This window comes from Nycticebus coucang, chromosome 10 (assembly GCF_027406575.1).
Source record: "Nycticebus coucang isolate mNycCou1 chromosome 10, mNycCou1.pri, whole genome shotgun sequence".
Classification (NCBI taxonomy): domain Eukaryota; kingdom Metazoa; phylum Chordata; class Mammalia; order Primates; family Lorisidae; genus Nycticebus; species Nycticebus coucang.
The window spans coordinates 121,931,463-121,955,142 of NC_069789.1; the positions used below are offsets into that span (position 1 = coordinate 121,931,463).

The window sequence follows — 23,680 nt, forward strand, 5'->3', positions numbered from 1 at the left end:
TCTTGCCTCAGCCTCCCGAGTAGCTGGGACTATAGGTGTCCACCACAACGCCCAGCTATTTTTTTTGTTGTTGCAGGTTGGCCAGGGCCAGATTCAAACCTGCCACCCTTGGTATATGGGGCCAGCGCCCTACCAACTGAGCCATGGGTGCCGCCCTTTTATTTATTTTTTGAGACAGAGTCTCACTATGTTGCCTTTGGTAGAGTGCTGTGGTGTCATAGCTCACAGCAACCTCAGACACTTGGGCTTAAGTGATTCTCTTGCCTTAGCTTCCGGAGTGGCTGGACTATAGACTCATGCCACAATGCCTAGATATTTTTTTGTTTCTTGCAGTTGTCATTGTTGTTTAGCAGGTCTGGGCTGGGTTCGAACCCACCAGTCTCAGTGTATGTGGCCAGCGCCAACCCACTGAGCTATGGGTGCTACCAGCACTGAGTGTTTTGATTAGCTTTTAGCTATTTAGACAACTCTCTTTTTTTATCTTTTCTTTTTCTTTCTTTCTTAAGAATCTCCTGTCATTTTTATAGTGGCAAATTATTTTGATTTTCCCTGTTTTGGTTAATAGACCACAATGGGGCTTATGTGGTCATGTGATAGCTGGAATCTGAGCCTAAGTTCAATTCAGAAGGAACTTGATAGGGCCATGGGCCACCCTGTGTTTTCCCAGCCTCTGGTTGTGTAATTGGAATAGACATACATGGGAGCTGGCAGAATCCCATACTGGTGCAGTGACCCGTGAAGTCAGGGCCATTATTGTAGAAAGAGCCACATAGAAGTCCCTACAACTCTCTTTCTTTCTCAGGATAATAATTCTACATCATTTCTACATCTTTGGGGGGAATTGTGGAGATTAGTGCACCATTAACAGCTTGAAGGAAGCACAGGTGGTGAACCCATCCCTATTCAGCTAGCCTGTTTGGCCTGTGCAGCAGGCAGATGGATCTTGGAGAGTGACTGTGGATTATTGTCAACCTAATCAGGTGGCGACTGCAATGGCAGTTGCTGTCCCAAATGAAGTATCTCTACTGGTGCAGATCAACATAGCCCTTGGCAACTGGTGTGAGCTACTGACCTGGCATATGCTTTTTTCTCATACCAATTTCCAAGGACCACCAGAAGCCAAGAGTCCACATCTGCAGCCTTGCTCTGGGTGACATCAGCTTTACCACTTGCTGGCTTAGTATAGGCCGCAGAGATCTTCATCTCAGCAGTCTACACAGCATCACATTGGCCTGCTACATTGATGACGGGATGCTGAGCAGATCTGATGAATGGGAGGTAGTTTATTAAGTGTGGTTGGCAAGAAACCCCTTGCTGCTGTCGGTCTGTCAGGTCCAGTCTGGGGACAGAAGCAATTATTTGAATAAAATTATAGCAGTTATCTGAAGAGAGAGAACTTAGTGTAAACAGTTAGGGGGTTCCAGGCTATGGTTTTTGAGACAGAGTCTCACTCTGTTGCCCTGAGTAAAGTATTGTGGTGTCAGCCTCGTTCACAGTAACCTCAGACTCCTGGGCTCAAGCAATCCTCCTGTCTCAGCCTCCTGAGTAGGTGGGACCACAGGCGTCCCAACAACACCAGGCTAGTTTTTCTGTTTGTTTTTTTTTTTTAGTGTAGACAGGGTGGGGGATGTGTGTGTCTTTCTTGCTCAGGCTGGTCTTGAACTCCTGAACTTAAGCAATCCTCCCACCTCAGCCTCCTAGAGTGCTGGGAATATACTGACCAACAATCGTTAACTAAATGCAAAGTTGTTAACTAGCTAAATGGAAGGGTAAAAGAAAAACTAAGGAGTCCTGGAAGCAGGAACTGCAAGAAGCAGCTATTACCCCCAGGGCTGAGGGGACAAAGGGAAAGAGATTGAAAAGGTAAAAACTGGGAAGCTCTGGGGAGGGGCCCCACACAGCTGAGACTCAGACCTCTGAGGAGGGTGCTGTTTGGTTGGTTCCATATTTGGTGGACTTTATGGATTTTGGTCACAATGTACACCACAATGAGTATGCTACTCTTATCTGTTTACTTTCCAAACAACCAGTAAGACTTTTCATTTTAGGCCAGGTGTGGTGGCTCACTCCTAGAGCACTCTGGGAGGCCTAGCTGGGAAGATTGCTTAAGCTCAGAAATTTGAGACCAGCCTGTGCAAGAGGGAGACCCTGTCTCTACTAAAAATAGAAAAAAGTAGCCAGGTGTGATGGCACATGCCTGGAGTCCTAGCTACCCAGGAGGCTGAGGTAGGAGGATCGCTTGAACCCAGGAGTTTGAGGTTTACTGTGAGCTATGATGCCATGGCATTCTACCTAGGGCAACAGAGTGAGACTCTGTCTCAAGGGAAAAAAAAAGGACTTTTCATTTTGAGTGAGGTGCGGAGTATAGAAGGCTGTGTAAATAAGTGCAGGCTACGTGACCCAGCAGACCTGGCCTCTCCATGGTGGTGAAGAAGGATGGTGTGTGGAGGCTTGGGCAGGTGCCAACAGGGGACTCATGGCACAGACCTTTAGGCTTTGGGAGTGAATGTGTGCCCTCTTCTGCACACATATCTATTTTCCTTTTCAGAAACCACATTCTATTTTCTTTTCAGAAACCACTCCTGCCTTGTTCCTGGGCCCTGCTGAGACCAAACACCTTCTCATGCCCTTGAGTAACCAGAGGGGCTGAGCTCCCATCATGACCTGCGTGCTGCCATTGATGCATCTGTCAGGTCCTGCTAGGAGACAAGCCATGTGAGGCGTTTGAATGAAGAGAATTGTTTTCTAAGTGTCCAGTTGCTAATTGCATAACTGAGAGGGTAAAAGGAGAATTCCAACTCAAGGACCAGACAGCTTTTTCTTTCAAGGGCCAGAGAGTAATATTTTGGCTTTCAGGCCATACTGTCACAATTCCCCAGCCCATCTGTTGTGTGGGGTTCCAATAAAACTTTCTTTACAAAGCAGGCTGTAGATGGCCTGAGGGCTAAAGATTTCTCACCCTGGGTCTCTGTCAGGTGACACGGAGCTAGCACAGCCAGAAGCAGCCACATCCCCAGTTCGGAAGGAAGAAAGGCCAGGAGCTGAAACTTTTGGAAACTTAGAGGAAGGGCTCTGGGAGCCAAAACTCAGACCATGAGGGAAGGGCTGCCTGATGGCCCTAGTGTCCGTGAGCGGGGCCGGATGAGGCCAGTTCTGCAGGTGCTGGGAAGATGCAAATGGCATTCATCTTGTTGAAGTAAGAACCACCCCTGCCAGGGACTGCAGAAGCAGGGTGGTGGGAGAGTAGCCTGGTAGGAGCAATTCCTTCTCCCCAGCACCTCCTGTCTGCAGAGCAGGGCAGGCTTAGCTGGCAATGCAGGGGTGCAGTTTGAACAGCTGGGTGCACAGGGCAAGTTGAGAGCTGAAGGAAAAAATCAAGTGCTTTGATTGGCTTTTGGGAATTTAGACTACTACCTTGTCTTTTCTACAAATGGCTCATCGTTTGAATTCTTCGTTACTTCATTCCAGAGATGAAACAATTGTCTGGGTCCATTGAGGTGGGAGTAGGGTGTGTATGTCAGGGTGGGGGGTCTTCTCTAAGAAATAGGTCATTTTTCTTGGAAGCCAAGGCTTAGGAGGTAGAAAGGGATTCTGAGGCTCTGAGGGAGTCTGGGAAGGAACTGGCAGTGTTTAGGTTTCTTCCGTCCTGTCTTGAGAATAAAACCAGATCAGACCACCTCTCTCCATCACCATGCCTGCCACTCACTTTTGCTTCTAGCATCTCCATGGCACCTTCATTAGGCTCACTGGTCCCCACATCCACTCTTGTGCCTGTGATCTGTTCTCACGTGGCCATGACAGCCAAATCATGCCCCCCACACCCAGTATCCTTGAATGTTATGTCCTCTGGTGCCCAGTCGGCTCTGGTCCCCACCCTGGGGCATTTTCTGCCACTCCCATTCTGCCCCAGCCTCCCTGTACCCTGCAAGCCACTTCCTACCTCAGGGCCTAAACCTGCTGATTCCTCAGCCTGGAACCTTTGGCCCAGGTCTTCTCCTCCCTCGGCCTGCACTTCCTTCACATCCATACTCAAATAATACCTCCTCACACTGAGGAGTGTATCAAAAGCAGTGTCTTCCAGCAGTCTCTGTCTTGTTACCTGCTTGATTTTTCATCATAGCCCTTGTCACCACCTGACATTGTATGTTTGTATTCACTACTGTGCTCCCAAAGCTAGGCTTGTGTTTGGCCAAGGGAGGGTGCTTGACAAATATTTGTCAAGCAGGTAAATAAATGAATGAATGAGCAAATGGAAAGGGCAGAATGTCTGCCACATGGGGATAGAGGGTAAGACTGTGAATGTGTGTGAAATAAGTGAGGTTGCTGGTATAAGACGGGGCAGCAAGGACTTCATGGATCCAGGTGTGGGTAGGGCCTCATGGAGGGACCAGGTATGGGGCAAAGCCTTGTGGGACCAAGGGAGGAGTTTGGATGACAGTTTAAGAACAAGGAGAATCATTGTAGAATTGGAGCAGGGGAGTGGTATGACAAGAGCCTAGTGCAATAGGATCCCTTGGCTGCTGGTTGAGTGGCCTGGGAGGCAGAGATCCCCTTTCTAATCAGAGAAGGGGCCTTGGCAGAGGTGGATAGTAGAAGCAGAGAGGAGGACCTCAATTCCAGAGGTCTTGGGGGGCAGAATTGAGGGGCTTGAGAGTGGATGCAGTGAGGTGTGAGAGAGAGTGGCATGTGCAGGCCCCCCAGGGACTTCTGCCTGGGATGGTGTTGGGGAGACTTGGAGGGGGCAGAAGTTGTGTCTGCTGCAGGTTCATCAGAGGTTTGAGGTCTGGCTCACTCTGGTCAGTCAGGGCTCATTGCCTAAATCCCTGGGACCCAGGGAGGAGTCACACATCTAGACGTGACCTCAGGTGCCCCCCTCTGCCATGGGGCAGCAGGCAGAAAAAGCCCCCTCAGAGGGCAAGCAGTTCTGAATCCCAGGGTCAGCTAGCAAGGTATTTCTTCTCTGTGCCTCAGTTTCTTTATGTGTGGAATGTGGGAATGGAGGGCCTTCCATATAGGGTTGTTCTGGGGACTAAACCGCTGCTCTGGGGAAAACTCTGGACAAGTGGCCTCCCAGGGTAAGAGCTGCATATGTGGGAGTGTCTGACCTGTGTGAGCTTCCACCACAGGGCCAGAGAAGAGGTCCCTGCATCATAGCCCTTGGAGAGCCTGAGAGAGCCACCGAGGAGGCAGCAACATTCCCCGGCACTCAGCAGAGGATGATGAAATGTGAGATGCAGCCGGTCCTGCTCTGAGCTGGCCCCTGAGCAGTGCTAGAGACATAGGACATGTCCAGCTGGCCCTGCCTTTGAAGGGCTGTGGTTTAGTAGCAGAGATAGAGAAATGAACAGACATTTTCCACATGGAGCTGTGTTGAGATCCGGGTGGGAGGGGTCTGTGGAAGACATCCCAGAGGAGCGATGACATGAGGATGTGCTAGAGGGATGGGTGGGATCCAGCTCTGCAGGACACTGGGGGCACTTCAGGCAAAGGAAATGGCACTCTCAAATGTTGGTGGCCAGAAAGAAGCTGGCGTGAAAGAAAGAGGAGTGGCAAGTGGCCCAGGAGCACAGCGGGGAAGCCGTTGGCAGCCGCGGATTCCATTCAGAAAGGCTGGACTCAGTCAGACCTGAGCAATATTTGTTGGGAACCTACTCTGTGTAGGCTCCGGGGTGCCCCTGTGAGCCAGACAGACACGTGCGGAGCTTGGAATGTAGGGAAGACAGCCCATTACCGAACAGATAAGCAGGACCATCTTCAGTCATGCTGAGAAGGACATAAAACAGGGTAATGAGTAATGTGAGACAGCACCCTAGGTGGGAGTAGGAGGAATATGGAGGCTGCTTTGGAGAGGGCTGAAAGAGGAGGTATGATCGAACCCTAGAATGGTGAGAAGGCTGCAGGAAGAGCATGTACAAAGGCCCTGAGGTAGGAAGCGAGGCTGCCATGTTGGACAGCAGAAAGTAGGCCAACCTGGCTGGAGCAGGGGGAGCAGGGAAAGGGCATGAGGGGAGGCTGGCGAGACTGCTGGGCTTCCAACACTAGGGCCTCTGGCCCATGAAAGGGTTTTGTCTCAGGTGCAGAATCCATGACAGGTTTTATTTATTTATGTATGTATTTATTTTGAGATAGTCTTTTTTTTTTTTTTGCACTTCGGCCGGAGTCGTGTTTGAACCTGCCATCCTCAGTATATGGCCGGCACTTTACCAACTGAGCCACAGGCCCCACCCTTTTTCTTACTTTCTTTCTTATTTTATTTTATTTTATTTTTTGAGACAGTCTCAAGCTGTCACCCTGGGTAGAGTGCCATGGTGTTATAGCTCACAGCAACCTCAAACTCTTGGGTTTAAGTGATTCTCTTGCCTTAGCCTCCCAAGTAGCTGGGACTACAGGCACCCACCACAACTCCCGGCAATTTATTATTATTATTATTGCAGTTATCATTGTTGTTTTAGCTGGCCCTGGCCAGTTTCAAACCCACCAACCTCTATGTATGTGGCTGGCACCCTACCTACTGAACTGTGGGCACTGCCATTGAGATAGCGCCTTACTCTCACCCTGGGTAGAGTTCCATGGCATCATTTAGCTCACAGCAGCTTCAAACTCCTGGGTTCAAGAGATCTTCCTGCCTCAACCTTCTGAGTAGCTGGGACTACAGGTACCTGCCACAATGACCAGCTAGTTTTTCTGTTTTTGGTAGAGACAGGGTCTCACTCTTGCTCAGGCTGGTGTCAAATCCCTGAGCTCAGGCAATACACCGGCTTGGTTTTCCAGGGTGCTAGGATTATAGGCATGAGCAAGCACAGGTTTTAATCAGGAGAGTATATCCCTTTGGCTTATATGTGGGGAATGGATTACGGGTTATGAGTGGCAGCAGGGGGCCAATGAGGAGGCAAATGTGGTTGTCAGGAGAGAGATGCTGGTGGCCTGTGCTGGGGGGAGGGGGAGAGTAGTTAGGGGGGAAGAGAAAGAGACAAATCCAAGGATTGTTTCAGGAGCACAGCTGCTGCTCTCGCTCCAGGGGAGATAGGCAGCAGGGCCTGGCCCAGGTGTCTGGGCACAGTCTTGGCCTCAGAAGTGGGTAAGGAAGCTAGTGACCTAGAAGGGATGGCACAGAGGGATGGGGGCCCTGCAGGCCTCCAAGAAGTGCAGTCCCGAGTGCCTGCCCCTGGGTCTGTCAGTGGCCCCCTGAGCCCATCTGAAAGGCCACTGCTGCTTTCTCTCAGAAATGGGGACCTGGCCACTGTGGTGAGCCTTGCCAGGATAGCCCTTCCATGGGTACAAAGACTCATGGGCATCCTATCAGCTGTGATGATTCCCACAGCAATTCACGTCAGTCATAAAAGTGGCAAATGCACAAGAAAGGAGGTAAAGGCTCCTAAACTTAACTCCCAGGAATAGATATTCTCAGCATCGAGCCCTGTTTAGGCCCCTGCCACACATTGCCACCTCTGGATCATGCTTTGGGGCTGTGCCATCTCTGCTCCTATGTGTGGGCCACTGCCATCTCTCACTCACCCTGTGTTAGCTGTTGAACCTGTGCCATCTCTGTCCACTCAGTTCATCTTTTGTCTGCCTTTTCCTTTCTCCCTGAGGTTATGGGGTTGTCTTGGGAATCTGCCTTTTCTCTCCCTGACCCTTAATTTCATTTTGGGTCCATCTGTTCTCCCGTTGACCTTGGGTTTTGTGTGCAGCCTGTGCCACCTCTCTATACTTTGTGGTTATCTTTTGGGCCTGTGTCATCTCTTGCTGACCTTGGGTTGTGTTTGGGTCCCATGCTGTCTATCCCTGACCCTCAGTTAAGTTTTGTGCCCTCTCCCTGGGTCAGGGATAGACAGCATGGGACCCAAACACAATGGGTGATTAGGGCCTGGGTTATCCCTCCACTGGCTGGGGACATACTCTGATCTGCACCTTCTCTCCCCACCCCATGTCATTTCTGGGGCCTGCATCCTCTCTCCCTGCCCTGTGTTTTGTCTGGGCCTGCATTACCTCCTGTGCTCTCAGTCTCAGCTCTTTTATTTCATCTTCCAGGGGAGGTCTCTGCTGGAATTTTGGTTTGAGGGTCCCTCCACTTCCTACGACTGGTGCTGGGGCCCAATTGAGGCCTAAGCAATAGTGTCAGCGTGGCCTGAAGGGAGCTGGGGGCCCCACTCAGGACCTGAAGAGCCATGGGAGACCTTGTGCCCAACTCCCTTGTTTACAGATGAGCAAACTAAGACCCAGAGATGTGAAAGCTCCTGTCCCAGGTCACCCAGCACACCAGGGTGCCTCGTCCCACCTGCTCTGTCATGTGTGCACGTGTAAGTGCCACATGTGTGTGCTATGCCTCCAGGGGATGCCCTGGGTGTCCCTGCTGTCAGCCTGCATTAGCTGCATCACTGGGTCAGCCTGAGTCTTGGCATGTGTGGGCACGGCATAGTGACGCCCATCAGTGACGTTGTATATATGGCTGCCTAGTGCTCACATGTACATGCATGTGTGTTTTGGTGTGTGTACACAGGGTGTGTGTGAAGTGCCAGTTATTTTCCCAGCCTTGTGTCCCAACCTCAGCTAAAGGTTCACTAATGTCCCCTTGAGATAACCCTTTTGGATGAGAGATTTTAGGGCACCAGCCTACAAACTCGCTGAGGTCATTATCTCAGTAAAGCTGGGCCCTGGTTCTGTGTTTCAGGGGTACCTTCACAAACACATGTAGGTCAGTGGGAGAGTTGCTATCATATCCCTGCTTTGCGATAAAGCGTTTCCCTTTACTCACTAAGATCTTTGCCTCTCTGAGACTCAGTTTTTCCATCTGTGAAATGGGGCTAATAGTAGTCCCCAGGGTGCTGTTGGGACAAGTACACAAGATAATTTATGTAATGATGCTACCTAGTGTGGATTGCCCTTTTTTTCTTTTTGACACAAAGTCTTACACTGTTGTTGCCCTGGATATAGTGCCACGGCATCATAGCTCACAGCAACTTCATGCTTTGGGGCTCAAGTAATCCTCCTGCCTCAGCCTCCTGAGTAGCTGGGACTACAGGTTCCTACCACAATGCCCAGCTAGTTTTTCTATTTTTAGTAGAGATGGAGTCTTACCCTTGCTCAGGCTGGTCTTGAACATCTGAGCTCAAGCAATCTATTCACCTCGGCCTCCCAGAGTGCTAGGATTACAGGTGTGAGCAACCTTGCTCAGCCAATAAGATGCTGCCTATTAACTATTAAGACAGAAGAGGTAAAACCAAACCCCAGAGAGGTTCGTGGAGTAGGTCGGTGTCTAGGTGTCTGGACTCTTGTCTCAGGCTGTCTGCCAGACTTGCAGGGGTGGGAGGAATGGGGGTAAGTGGCGAATTTTGCAAAGCAGGCCTCAGTGAGGATTCTACGGAGGAGGGGGCAGGAGGGCATGGCGGGGACAGGCAGCTGGGTAGGAAAGAGCCCAGAGGACACTCTTAACAGTGGCCATGAGATGATGAGGGTCTGATTTCAGGCCCCAGTGGTCTCCAGGCCCCTCTGTTTTCTGCCTCTCTCTTCTTCCCTGACCCTCAGTCACTGGCGTTCAGTGCGTTTCTCTCTAACCCCCTGTGTCTGTCCTCTCCTCTGCCTGCCTCCGCCCGGCCCTGCTTCCCTCCAGCAGAAGGCAGACCTGGCTGTGGCCGCGTTCACCATCACAGCTGAGCGGGAGAAGGTCATCGACTTTTCCAAACCCTTCATGACCCTAGGGATCAGCATCCTCTACCGAGTGCACATGGTATGGTTCTCCTGGAGACGGTGGGCTGCTTTCCAGCGTGGAGGCTGACTAGGACCAGGGGGCTGCAAGCTAGAGGCAGACACCCACTAGACAGCTGAGCCGGTCAGCTCTTTGGTCCCTGGTGATGGCAGGGACTGGGCATGTAGCTTGGGTCAGGGGTGGCACTATATCTCACTCCCTCTCCCTACAGGGTCGAAAGCCTGGATACTTCTCCTTCCTGGACCCCTTCTCCCCTGCCGTGTGGCTCTTCATGCTTCTTGCCTACCTGGCAGTCAGCTGCGTCCTGTTTCTGGCTGCCAGGTGAGTCAGCTGCTTGCTGTCTGGGAAGGAGGGCTGGGAGGAACCAGGGTTTCTGTCACCAATCTGCACGTTCTCTCTTCAGTGTGGACCATCCTTGGCTTCCTCTCCGGGGGGCTAGAGTCCCTGCACCCTCCTTTTTCCCCTTTCTTTCTGTCTCTGGGGCTCATTCCTTCCCCTTGTTCTGCAGTTCTCTCTGGGCCTATTCTTTCTGTCTCTCTCCTGTTTTGCCTTCTCTGTCTTCTCTGTTTCTCTCTCTCTCTCTCTCTGTCTGCCTCTTTTGGGTCTCTCTGGGTTTCTCTTTCCACCTTTTTTATCTGTCTGTGTATTATCTCTGTCTCTCTCCTTTTCCCCTCTCCCCCTTCTCTCATGATCACGGAGGCTCTGTCTCCTTCCTCTGTCTCTCTCCTTTTCCTTATCCTCTCGGCCCCATCCACCCACGCCATTTCTCTCCGCAGGCTGAGTCCCTACGAGTGGTATAACCCGCACCCATGTCTCCGGGCACGCCCCCACATCCTGGAGAATCAGTACACGCTGGGCAACAGCCTGTGGTTTCCTGTGGGGGGCTTCATGCAGCAGGGCTCAGAGATCATGCCCCGGGCGCTGTCCACGCGCTGTGTCAGTGGAGTCTGGTGAGAAGCTTTCTGTCTGCCCCTGCGAGGCCGGGGAGGGGCAGTCTGAGGCCTGAGTAGGGTTGGGGGCAGGTGCAGTATCCCCAGGTTAGATTCCCTGTTCCCCACCAAGAGCAGGACATGGTGGGGAGGGCTGAGCCGCAGCTCTGCCACTCACTAGCTCTCTGACCTTGGCTAGGCCACATCCTCTCTCCATACCTCAGTCTCGCTATCTGAAAAATGGGGATAAAAATGCCCATGTCTTAGGATTGTAAGGATTCCATAAGGCTGCTGTGGAATAATGCTCCGTGAGATGGGCAGCCTTGTGTTGGCACCAGGGACACGATTATAATAGGACTGCTGTTACTGTCACAGTCACAGACATTGTCCTGGTTGTCACAGAGACTTAAGAGTCCCCAGGCTGAGACAGGCTTTTCTGTCTAAATGCTCCCTCAAAGTCCCACAAGGCTCCAGTGTGTCAGACAGAACTTTGCCCTTGACACAACTCTGAAGCTATGTATCAGAAGGCAGACAGCACAAGTTGTTTTTTGTTTTTTTTTAAGAGACAGAGTTTTACTTTGTCACCCTCGGTAAGAGTGGCATCACAGCTCACAGCAACCTCCAGCTCTTGGGCTTAGGTGATTCTCTTGCTTCAGCCTCCTGAGTAGCTGGGACTACAGATGCCCGCCACAACGCCTGGCTATTTTTTTCTTGCGGTTTGGCTGGGGCCGGGTTTGAACCCACCACCCTAGGTGTATGGGGCTGGCGCCCTACTCGCTGAGCCATAGGTCCCACCCTACAAGTTGGTTTTTTCTTTTTGTTTGTTTCTTTTTAGAGATAGAGTCTCACTTTGTCGCCCATGGTAGAGTGCCATGGCATCACAGCTCACAGCAATCTCCAGCTCTTGGGCTTAGGTGATTCTTTTGCCTCAGCCTCCCGAGTAGCTGGGATTACAGGTGCCTGCCATAATGCCCGGCTATTTTTTTTTGTTGCAGTTTGGCCAGGACCGAGTTTGAACCCTCTACCCTCGATATATGGGACTGGTACCCCACACACTGAGCCACAGGCGCCACCCCACATGTTGATTTTTAAAAAATTAGGAATTATGGCTCAACGCCCATAGCTCAATGGTTAGGGTGCCAGCCACATACACTGGAGCTGGTAGGTTCGAACCCGACCAGGGCCTGCTAAACAACAATGACAGCAATAACAAAAAAATAGCTGGGCACTGTGGTGGGTGCCTGTAGTCCCAGCTACTTGGAAGGCTGAGGCAAGAGAATCACTTAAGCTCAAGAGTTTGAGGTTGCTGTGAGCTGTCACACCACAGCACTCTACCAAGGGTGACATAAAAAGACTCTGTTTCAAAAAATAAATAGGCTTGGTGCCTGTGGCTCAAACGGCTAAGGCACCAGCCACATACACCAGAGCTGGCGGGTTCGAATCCAGCCCAGGCCTACCAAACAACAATGACAACTACAACCAAAAAAATAGCCAGCCATTGTGGCAGGCACCTGTAGTCCCAGCTACTTGGGAGGCTGAGGCAAGAGAATTGTGTCAGCCCAGGAGTTGGAGGTTGCTGTTAGCTGTGATGCAACAGCACTCTACCCAGGGCGACAGCTTGAGGCTCTGTCTTAAAAAAAAGAAAGAAAGAAAGAAACATAAATAAATAATTAGGAATTAGAGAGCCGGACTCAGTGGCTCACGCCTGTAATCTTAGCATTCTGGGAGGCCAAGGCAAGTGGATTGCCTAAGCTCAGATGTTTGAGACCAGCCTGAGCAAGAGTGAGACCCCATCTCTACTAAAAATAGCTGGGTGTTGTAGTGGGCACCTGAAGTCCCAGCTACTTGGGAAGCTGAGACAAGAGAATCGCTTGAGCCCAGTAGTTTGAGGTTGCTGGGAGCTATGACGCCATGGTACTCTCTAAAGGGTGACGAAGTGAGACCCTGTCTCTAAAAAAAAAAAAAAAGAAATAGGAATTAGATACCAACACATTGGGCAAATTTGCTCTAACAAATCCAGATTTCTTGCTCTCCCTAATAATCTGGGAGATCTAGCAGTGCTCAGCTGGCGTTTCTGCCAGGTGCCAAGGTCCGCTCCTACCTGCCTCTGTCCCCACTGCTGCTTCAGCTGACTGCCAGCCTGGCCACCATAGGCATCCACATTAGTGACCCTGGTCCTATAAATAGCAGCTGGGCTTCACTGCAGTTCCTACAACTCTCCTCACCCCTTTTTTTCTCATGAGAACCACAGAAAGCTGAGGAGAATGCTTAGAGCAGGGAATATTCTCCGTCTATTATGGATTAGAGGACTGAGATGCAGAGAGAAGGAGTAGCTTGCTAGAAAGCAGGAGTTTGGCTAGAGGTAGGGCCAGGCCAGAACTGGGCTCTTTGTCCTGTGCCAGCTGGCCCTCAGCACTGTCTGAGCCCAGCTCCCGAGGCCTTTGGGAGCCTTTGGCAATCCCAGGCATCTGGCCTCCTTAAGGAATGTTTCTTCTTCATCTCCTCCCCATCGAAATTCACACATCTATGGTCATTCCTCAGATGCCCTTCCAATTACCAGGCACTCAGGTGAAGAGTCAGCCTCATCTCTGTCCTCAAGAGGCAGAGAAACCAATAACAAACAAGTAAACAGAAATACAGGCATTGGACATCATATTTTGTTCAAAGGGTATTTCCCAAGATATCATCTCATTTGGAACTTGATCAGTTTGAGACCAACTTTAATGGGTGGCAGCTTTTTTTCCCTCTCCTAAGTGAAAGTAACTGTCATATGGCAATTATTTGCAATCCATTTGGTCTACTGGCTCTAAAATTTCTGAGTCTTGATGATTATTAAAATGTTTTTGGATTTTGGTTTGGCACCTGTAGCACAGTGATTACAGTGCCAGCCACATGCACCGGAGCTGGCGGGTTCAAACCGGCCTGGCCTGCCAAACGATGACAACTGCAACAACAAAAAAAAATAGCTGGGCATTGTGGCGGGCGCCTGTAGTTTCAGCTAGTTGGGAGGCTGAAGCAGAAGAATCGCTTAAGCCCAAGAGGTTAAAGTTGCTGTGAGCTATAATGCCACGGTACTCTACTGAGGACGACGTAGTGAGGCTCTGTCTCAAAAAAAAAAAAGATTTTTGAATTTTTTGTTTTTTTTTTTTAGAGATGAAGTCTTACTTTGTCACCCTCAGTAGAGTGCTATGGAGTCACAGCTCACAGCAATCTCCAGCTCCTGGGCTTAGACGATTCTTTTGCCTCAGTCTTCCAAGCAGCTGGGACTACAGGCACCCGCCACAATGCCCAGCTATTTTTTGTTCCAGTTTGGCGGGGTCCGGGTTTGAACCTGCCACCCTCAGTACATGGGGCCCATGCCCTACTCACTGAGCCCAAGGCGCTGCCCAGGTTTTTGAATTTTAATCATTTCAAATGACACCTCTATTAGTTTAGTTTCCTATTGCTACTGCAAAAAATTACCAGTAATTTAGTGACTTGAAACAACACATTTAATTCTCCTACAGTTCTAGAGGTCAGAAGTTGGAAATATATCTCACTGGGCTAAAATCAGGTTGTTGGCAGGCTGGTTCATCTGGAGGCTCAAGGGGAGAATTCATTTCCTTGCCTCTTCTGGCTTCTAGAAACCATCCACAATCTGTGGCTTGTGGCTCTTTCCTCCATCTTCAAAGCTGGGAGTGGAGCATCTTCAGATCTCTCTTTCTAACTCTGATTTCCTTCTTCCACTTATAAGGACCCTTGTGATTCTTGTAGGCCCTCCTGGATAATCTGGGGTAATCTCCCCATTTTTTTTTTTTTTTTTTGTAGAGACAGAGTCTCACTGTACCGCCCTCAGTAGAGTGCCGTGGCGTCACATGGCTCACAGCAACCTCTAACTCTTGGGCTCACGCGATTCTCTTGCCTCAGCCTCCTGAGTAGCTGGGACTACAGGCGCCCGCCACAACGCCCAGCTAATTTTTTTTTGTTGCAGTTTGGCCGGGGCTGGGTTTGAACCCGCCACCCTTGGCATATTGGGCCGGCGCCCTACTCACTGAGCCACAGGCGCCGCCCGGTAATCTCCCCATTTTAAGATCCTTAACTTAATTACATCTACAAAGTCCCTTTTACCATGTAAGGTCACATATTTCTGTATTTTAGGGAGCAGGATGGAGATGTCTTTGGTGGTAGTTGTAGAAGGGAACTTATTCTGCCTACCACACACCCCAAGTGAGATATGTTAATATTGTCAGTATGAAGCTGGGTGCATTGGCTCACACCTGTAATCCCAGCACTTTGGGAGGCTGAGGTAGGAGGATTGCTTGAGGACAGGAGTTTGAGACCAGCCTGGGAAGCAAAGTAAGACTGTCTCTACAAAACATTTTTGAAAATAAGTTGGGTGTGGTGGCATGTCCCTGTAGTCCTAGTTACTTAGGAGGCTGAGGCAGGAGAATTGCTTGTGCCCAAGAGTTTGAGGTTATAGTGAGCTATGATGATGCTCTCGTACCCCAGCCTAGGTGACACAGTGAGGCTCAAGTCTTTAAAAAAAATTGTCAATATAATGATGTAGCAGATGCAGATAAAATGTGCTACTAAGAACCAAAAACAGTAGAGAATGGAGGTGGTCAGAGAAGGCCCCTGAAGAAGTGAATCTGGGCTGAGTCCTAAAGGCAAAAATTGGCCAGGTATGGTATCACACCTGTCACCTGTAATCCTAGCACTCTGGGAAGCTGAAGCTGAGGTGGGTAGATTGCCTGAGGAGTTCAAAACCAGACTGAGCAAGAGTGAGAGTAAACATAGAAAAACTAGCTGGGCATTGTGGCGGGTAGCTATAATCCCAGCTACTTAGGAGGCTGAAGCAAGAGGATCACTTGAGCCCAAGAGCTTGAGGTTCCTGTGAGCTATGACACCATGGCACTCTACTCGGGAACAGAGTAAGACTCAAAAAAAAAAAAAAAAAAAGGCAAAAATGGAGTCTGTGTCAAAAGAGAGGGAGGAGCATTTCAGATAGGTGGGAATGAGCTAGGTGTGTGTAGAGGTGGCTGAGAGGGTACTGAGGAGACCAGCCTTGACCAGTCTGGCTGAGTCCCCACATCGGGGGAAAGGGGCACTCATGGCCTCCTCTCTGCAGGCCCCTTTTCTGCTCCCTGGTCAGGGCCTCTTCCTGAGTGAGGATCATGCTCTCTAGCCAGCTGTTCCTTGCCTCTTCCCATTGCTGTCACCCGGGAAGCCTTTGCTTATGTCCCCTCCCTTCATTAGAGCCTTTAACTCTGAGGGGTCACTCTCTTCTGCACCCCACTTCCTCTAACACATTCACTCACTCAGCAGATGTCTGTTAATCTGTAGATGTGACCCGGCACAAAGACTCAGCAGGCCAGGTCGAGAGACTCACATTCCAGTTGGGAGTGAGAGGTTGGTGCTGTCATTCTGGGAAACTTGGCTGGTGCCTGACCTGTAGCAGTCAGGCCACAATCCACCTCATATCCGTGTCTACTCAGCTTATGCAGCCACACCCAAGGCTTGTCATTATTCCAACAGCTCTGCCTCAGGAGTTACCATTTCCAAGGTTTCAGTCTGACCACAGCCCCTGTCCCTGCTAAGTCTTCCTTGGTCACTCTATGCAGTGAGCCCTCTTCTCCTCTGAGCCCTGCCTGCTTTCATTCCAGCCATTTCCAGGTAGCTTCTGGCTCATCTCTTTAACTGTTGTCCTCAACCCTTTCCCAGGTTATTTTTCTCACGCCCTTATGGCAAGAAAACCCCCACACCTCTGATCTGACCAGCAGCTTGGCTCCACCCCCTCTCCTCAACCCCAGCTCCACCAGGGGCACACGTGAGCCCCCCCTCCATACAACCAATCTCTGTTTTACCTGCAGGCAGCGTTTACCCCATCAGCGTTTACTCTGCTTGCTGTGTGTCCTTCTGGTTTCCTCCTGCCTCTCTGCTCCTGTTTAAGCTGCTATGGCTCTCTCTGCCCTTGCCACCCCTCATATGGTACTTCTCACCCACTGGTGGGTTTTCAGTGCTTGCAGACCCAATGCCCTCTTTTTATAATAAATATTGTTTGATACTTCTTTTCCACCCTGAGCTGAAATTTAAGGGTGAGATATCCACTTACACAAATAATTTTTTTTTAATCAAAATAATGTTCCTGGCTGGGCACAGTGGCTCACACCTGTAATCCTAGCACTATGGGAGGCCACAGCAGGTGGACTGCTTGAGCTCAGGAGTTCAAGATCAGCCTGAACAAGAGCAAGACCCCATCTCTACTAAAAACAGAAAAATCAGCCAGGTGTTGTGGCAGTAAACTATAGTCCCAGCTACTCAGGAGGCTGAGGCATGAGCATCACTTGAGCCCAGTAGTTTGAAGTTGCTGTGAGCTATAACACCAGCACTCTACCCATGGTGACAGAGTGAGACTCTGTCTCAAGAAAAAAAAAATACACACACACACACACACACAATGCTCCAATAGTAATACAAAGGGAAGCAGTTTCTAATAAAATAATGCAATGGCAATACGAAAGTATTTGGCCGTGGCTATGCAGAAGACAGAAAGTGACAGTCAGGTGGCACTTACTTAGAATGGATAAGCTTAGAATGATGAGAAGTGAGATCACTTACTAGAATTTTGTCAATGTTAGGTATCACTTTGAACAGGTTAGCAAATGAGCACGTTTGTACAGACATAGTCCCTGTGAAACAGACGATTGACTAATGCAGCTGGTACAAGTGTCTTGACTCGGTGACTCAAATGTGAGTGGAGTTACTGTCAGGAATGTGATTTCTCAAAACGGTGAACAGTTCTCGCCAAGTCCCAAACAAAACAACATCCAGTGGTTCCTCATTTTAAACACGAGGTGCATTTTTGGAGGTTTCTTGTATGTGTGTATTATGATTATGTAAAAAATACACTTGGGATTTTATGAACCAGAGTTAGGCTCAAATAAGTGTGGACTGGATTTTCACTTGTGAAGACTGAGTCTCACAGGGTCAGACACCTGCCCCACCCACTGAAGCCACTGTGACCACCAACTTACTACCATTTTACCAGACATCTCCCAGGACACACTCCCTGCTGGAGACTGCTGCGAGGCACACTCCTTCCAGGCCTGTCTCACCTACTCCAAGGGTCTCTAGCTCTCCATATACTGACACTTCTAAAATCCTCATTTTGGCTTGGTGTGGGGATTCACGTTTGTAATCTTAACACTCTGGGAGGCAAAGTGGGTGGACTGCTTCAGCTCAGGAGTTTAAGACCAGCCCGAGTAAGAGCAAGACCCCATCTCTACTGAAAATAGAAAAACTAGCCAGATGTGGCGGGTGCCTGTGGTCCCAACTACTCGGGAGGCTGAGGCAAGAGGATTGCTCAAGCCCAGGAGTTTGAGGTTGCTGTGAGCTATGATGACGCCAAGGCACTCTACCCAGGGTGACAGAGTGAGACTCTGTCTCAAAACAAAACAAAGTCCTCATCTCTAAGTCTCTACATGTATCTAGCCATCTGGAGCTGTTCCTTTTTGGGTGCCCAACAGGCATCCCCAGACTCACCTTGTCCGAAAGGGAACTCATGTCTTTACTCCCAAACCTGACTCATCATCTGTGCCCCCTGCTATCTCAGGGTGTGGCCCCATCACTAACACAAGTCACCCACACTGTATACTCAGGAGCTGAGGCAGGTATGCCCAGGTTGTACCAGGCACTGCATAATTTTGTTTTGAATAAATGACAACATTGAGTCATGAGATGGGTTTGGAGACTTGGTCTCTGGAGCAGTTGTGTCAGAGCCTGTTGGAGTTTTGGTTTTATATTGCAGAAGGCTATTATCATTCAATCCCTCTATCAAGCCCGCAGCCACCCCCGTCCCCCAGTGCCTAGCACAATGCTTTGCACATGTGCTAAGGTGAAGACAGCTGCTGTTTTCATCATTAGATGCTGGGGGACATGGGGGTGGGGTTCTTGGAAGGCCCTCTCAGCATCTCCTCTGTCTTCAGACCCCTCAGATCTGTATGGTGTGCAGGGAGCCTGTCCATTCTTACTTGTCCAGAAGGAGAACAGAGAGAGTCAGGATAAGGCAAGTGACTGCTTTAGGGTCCCATATCCAGGCTGGTGGGTGCTTTTTCTCTTGGGTTGGTCTGTGTCACCAACACAACAAAAGCAAACACTTCCATACCACTTGCTGTGTGCCAGATTAATTCATTCACTTATCACAGAACCCTGTGAGGAAGGGCCTATAATTGTAACTTCTTTGCAGGTGAGGAAACTGACACGTACAGGATTTGAGGGTTTTCCGGAGGTTTTTCTATTACTGATTTCTAATTTAGTTCCAATGTGGTCAGAGAATATTCTGTGCAGGACGTTCATCCTTCTGATTTATCCAGACTTGCTTTATGGCTCAGCACATGGTCTACCCTGGTAAATGTTCCGTGTACACTTGGATTGAATATATATTCAGCTGTTGGTGGGTGCAGTGTTCTATGAGTGCCAATTAGAGCCAATAGGTTGATCATGTTGTTCAGATCTTCTATATCCTTAGTTGATTTTCCATCTACTTGGTCTACCAATTATTATTATTATTTATTTTTTTTTTGAGACAGAGTCTCACTATGTTACTCTCAGTAGAGTGCTGTGGCATAACAGCTCACAGCAACCTCAAACTCTTAGGCTTAAGCAATTCTCTTGCCTCAGCCTCCCAAGTAGCTGGGACTACAGGTGCCTGCCAGGACACCTTGCTATTTTTTGGTTATAGTTGTCGTTGTTTGGCAGGCCCGGGCTAGGTTCGAATCCACCAGCTCTGGTGTATGTGGCTGGCGCCCTGGCCGCTGAGCTACAGGAGCCAAGCCTGGTCTATCAATTATTGAGAGGGGAGTTTTGAAATCTCAACCTATAATTATGGAGAAGTTATGTCTTTTTCAGTTTTTTGCTTCATGAATTTTGAAGCCCTGTAATTAGGTGTATAAATGTTTAGAATTGTTACGTCCTCTTGATGAATTGACCCCTTTGTCATTATATATATAATGTCTCTCCTAATTCCCGGTAGTTAACTTTATTTGGTACTAATGTAGATAATCCAGTTTTCTGATACTTTAGTGTTTTTACATTTTGTTTCTTTTCTTTCCTTCTTTTTTTGAGACAGTCTCACTCTGTTGCTAGAGTACCATGGAGTCATAGCTCACAGCAACTCCAAACTCCTGGGCTCAAGTGATCTTCCTGCCTCAGCCTCCTGAGTAGCTGGGACTACAGGTGCTGGCCACAACAACTGGCTAGTTTTTCTGTTTTTTAGTAGAGATGGCGTCTCATTCTTGCTCACGTTGGTCTTGAACTCTTCCTCAAGCAGTCTACCCGCCCCAGCCGCCCAGAGTGTTAGGATGACAGGCATGAGCCACGGCACCTGGCCTACATTTTGTTTCTTAAAAAGAGCACATACTAAGGCTATTGAAGCAGAGGTTGGCAGATTTTTTCCATATTGTGCCAAATAGTAAATATTTTAAAAATTTTGTTTTGACATATAATAATTGTACATATTCGGGGGTACACATGATATTTAGATATTTGTATACAATGTGTAATGATCAAATCAGGGTAACTGAGTTATCTATCACCTCAAACATTTATCTTTTCTTTGTGTTGGGAAAATTACAATTCTTCTCTACTAAGTAAATATTTTTTAGTGTCCCCCCCAAAAAAAATTCATAGTAAATAGTTTTGACTTTGCTGGCCATCTGGCTTTTTTGATAATTAGTCAATTCTGCCATTGTAGTATGAAAGCAGCTATAGATAATATGTAAATGAATTTGTATAGTCTTGTTCCAATAAAACTTTATGGATGCTGACATTGGAATTTGAATTTTAGGTTAGGCACCTGTAGCACAGTGGTTGTGGCGCTGGCCACATGCACAGGGGTGGCGGGTTTGAACCCAGCCTGGGCCGGCTGCTGGGCATTGTGGCAGGTACCTGTAGTCCCAGCTACTTGGGGCTGAGGCAAGAGAATAGCTTAAGCCCAAGAGTTTGAGGTTGCTATGAGCTGTGATGCCAAGGCACTCTACCAAGGATGTGACATAGTGAGACTCTGTCTCAAAAAAGAAGAAAAAAAGAAATTTGAATTTTATATAAGCCATGTGTCATGAAATATTGTTCTTCTTTTGATGTCTTTTTAACCATTTAAAAATGTGAAAACCACTCTTAGCTTGTAGGCAGTACAAAAATAGATCGCAGACTGGATTTGGCTTTTGGACCATAATGTGCCAATGCCTGATTTTCTTTTTGTTGTTGTTCAGTTGAGACAGAGTCTCACTATGTCGCCTTCCATAGAGTGCTATAGTGTCACAGCTCACAGCAACCTCGAACTCTTGGGCTTAAGCAATTCTCTTGCCTCAGCCTCCCAAGTAGCTGGGACTACCGGCTTCCGCCACAATGCTCGGCTATTTTTTCTTGCAGTTGTTATTGTTTAGCTGGCCCAGGCTGGGCTTGAACCTGCCAGCCTCAGTGTATGTGGCTGGCGCTAAGTCGCCAGTGCCTAATTTTGACTATTTACCTTCTATGTAATTATTAATATGGCCTGGTTTCAGTCTGCCCCTCTGCTATTTGTCCCATCTGTTCTTTGTTCCTTTTCCCCTCTTTTCCTACCTTCTTTTGGGTTTATTGGGATTTTTAGAATTTTCTTTATCTCTATAATTGATGTTTTAGCTATACTTACTTGTTGTTTTTTTCAGTTATTGCTCTTGGTTTACAATATGCATCTTTAATTTATTACAAAAATACTTTCAAGTAAAATTATACCACTTCACATATTATTATATATATTACTTATACATATCTTATGAACCCCACAATATATTAGACTTTTTATGTTTGCTTTGAACAATAAATGTAACAAAAAAATTTTTTTTTTGACACACAGTCTCACTTTATCACCCTCGGTAGAGTGCTGTGGCATCACAGCTTACAATAACCTCCAACTCCTGGACTTAGGCAATTCTCTTGCCTCAGCCTCCCAAGTAGCTGGGACTATAGGCACCCACCACAATGCCTATTTTTTGTTGCAGTTTGGCTGGGGCTGGTTTTGAACCCACCACCCTCAGTATATGGGGCCGGCTCCTTACCCACTGAGCCACAGGCACCACCCAATGTAACCAGATTTTTTAATGAGATGTCTTTGATATTTATCCATGTATCTACCATTTCTGGTATTTTTCATTCATTCTTGTCCATCTACTTGTCCTTCTAGTATTATTTTTCTTTTACACGTAAAACTTCCTTTAACATTTCTCAAAGTGCAGGTCTTCTGGCAGTTAATTCTTCCAGCTTTTGTTTGTATGAAAAATGTGTTAGTGTGTCTTCTTTGTAGGATATTTTTGCTAGATATGAAGTTCTCAGTTGACAGTTTTGTTTTGTTTTTCTTTTCAGTGCTTGTCTTTGGGCTTGTACACTCTTTGACAAGCGGTCTACTGTGTCTGTTACTTTGCTTCTCTGTATATAATATGTTCTCCCCCTTCTAGCTGCTTTCAAGGTTTTTCTCTTTATCACTGGTTTTTAAGCAAAGGATTATGATATACCTTGGTGTGTTTTGTAAATATGTGTTCGTCTTTCTTGGGGTTTATTGAGCTTCTGGGATCTGCAAGTTTACAGTTTTCATCAAATTTGAAAAATTTTTGGCCACTACTACTTCAGCCCTTTCTCTCCTGTCTTTCTGAGACTCCAAACACATATGTAGGCTATTTGTTTCCTTTTTTTTTTTTTTGTAGAGACAGAGCCTCACTTTATGGCCCTCGGTAGAGGGCCGTGGCATCACACAGCTCACAGCAACCTCCAACTCCTGGGCTTAAGCGATTCTCTTGCCTCAGCCTCCCGAATAGCTGGGACTACAGGCGCCCGCCACAATGCCCAGCTATTTTTTGGTTGCAGTTTGGCTGGGGCCGGGTTTGAACTCACCACCCTCGGTATATGGGGCTGGCGCCTTACCGACTGAGCCACAGGCGCCGCCCCTATGTAGGCTATTTGATCCTATTCCTCAGGCCACTGAGGCGCTTTGTACATTTTTAGTCATTTTCTTCTCTGCTTTGTTTTGGGTATGTTCTATTCCTGTCTTCAAATTCCCTGATCTTAGGCTGAGTGCAGTGGTTCATGCTTATAATTCTAGCCACTTTGGGGAGGGGGGAAAGGGAGGAGGGCGAGGCAGGACAATCACTTAAGGCCAGGAGTTCAAGACCAGCCTGAACAAGAGTGAGATCTCATCTCTACAAAAAATAGAAAAATTAGCCAGACATGGTAGTGTGCACATATAGTCCCAGCCACTAGTGAGGCTGAGGCAAAAAGATCACTTGAGCCCAGGAGTTTGAAGTTGCGGTGAGCTGTGATGATGCCACTATACTCTAGGCTGGGTGACAGAGGAGGACCCTGTCTCAAAAAAAAAAAAAGAAAAAAGAAAACAAAAATTCCTTGCTGCAGGGCCTAATCTGTGTAAATCCTTGCAGTAAAATTTTCCTTTCAGGGTGGTGCCTGTGGCTTAGTGAGTAGGGTGCTGGCCCCATATACCGGAAGTGGGAAGTTCCAACGTGGCCCCAAACTGCAAAAAAAAAATAGCTGGGCATTGTGGTGGGCACCTGTATTCCCAGCTATTCAGGAGGCTGAGGCAAGAACATCACCTAAACCCAAGAGCTAGAGGTTGCTGTGAGCTATAACGCCACAGCACTCTACTCAGGGTGACAGCTTGAGACTCTGTTTTAAAAAAAAAGAAATTTCCTTTTAGATATTTATCATTCCATAGAAGTTCCATTCACTTCTTTTTTTTTTTTTTGTGATTTTTGGCCGGGGCTGGGTTTGAACCCGCCACCTCCGGCATATGGGACTGGCGCCCTACTCCTTGAGCCACAGGCACCACTCTCACTTCTTTTTTTAAAATCTTCCATTTCTCTCCTCATTACCCTCATGTTTTCCTTTCATCTTTGTGCATTCTGAATATATTTATAATTGCTATTTTGTTTTTTGTTTTCTTTTTTTTTTGGTAGAGACAGAGTCTCACTCTATTGCCCACGGTAGAGTGCCATGGTGTCACACAGCTCACAGCAACCTCCAA

At 48.2% G+C, this 23,680-nt stretch overlaps 1 protein-coding gene across 3 annotated transcripts in view; it reads left to right on the forward strand.

Moving 5' to 3' along the window:
* GRIK5 (glutamate ionotropic receptor kainate type subunit 5) overlaps nt 1–23,680 on the forward strand; it is a 76,279-nt gene that overhangs the window by 41,756 nt on the left and 10,843 nt on the right. For all 3 annotated transcript variants that reach the window (XM_053604866.1, XM_053604865.1, XM_053604864.1), the window contains 3 exons: nt 9,614–9,727; nt 9,918–10,027; nt 10,483–10,656. In XM_053604866.1, the coding sequence (XP_053460841.1) occupies nt 9,614–9,727; nt 9,918–10,027; nt 10,483–10,656 (398 nt within the window). The remainder of the gene's footprint in view (nt 1–9,613; nt 9,728–9,917; nt 10,028–10,482; nt 10,657–23,680) is intronic.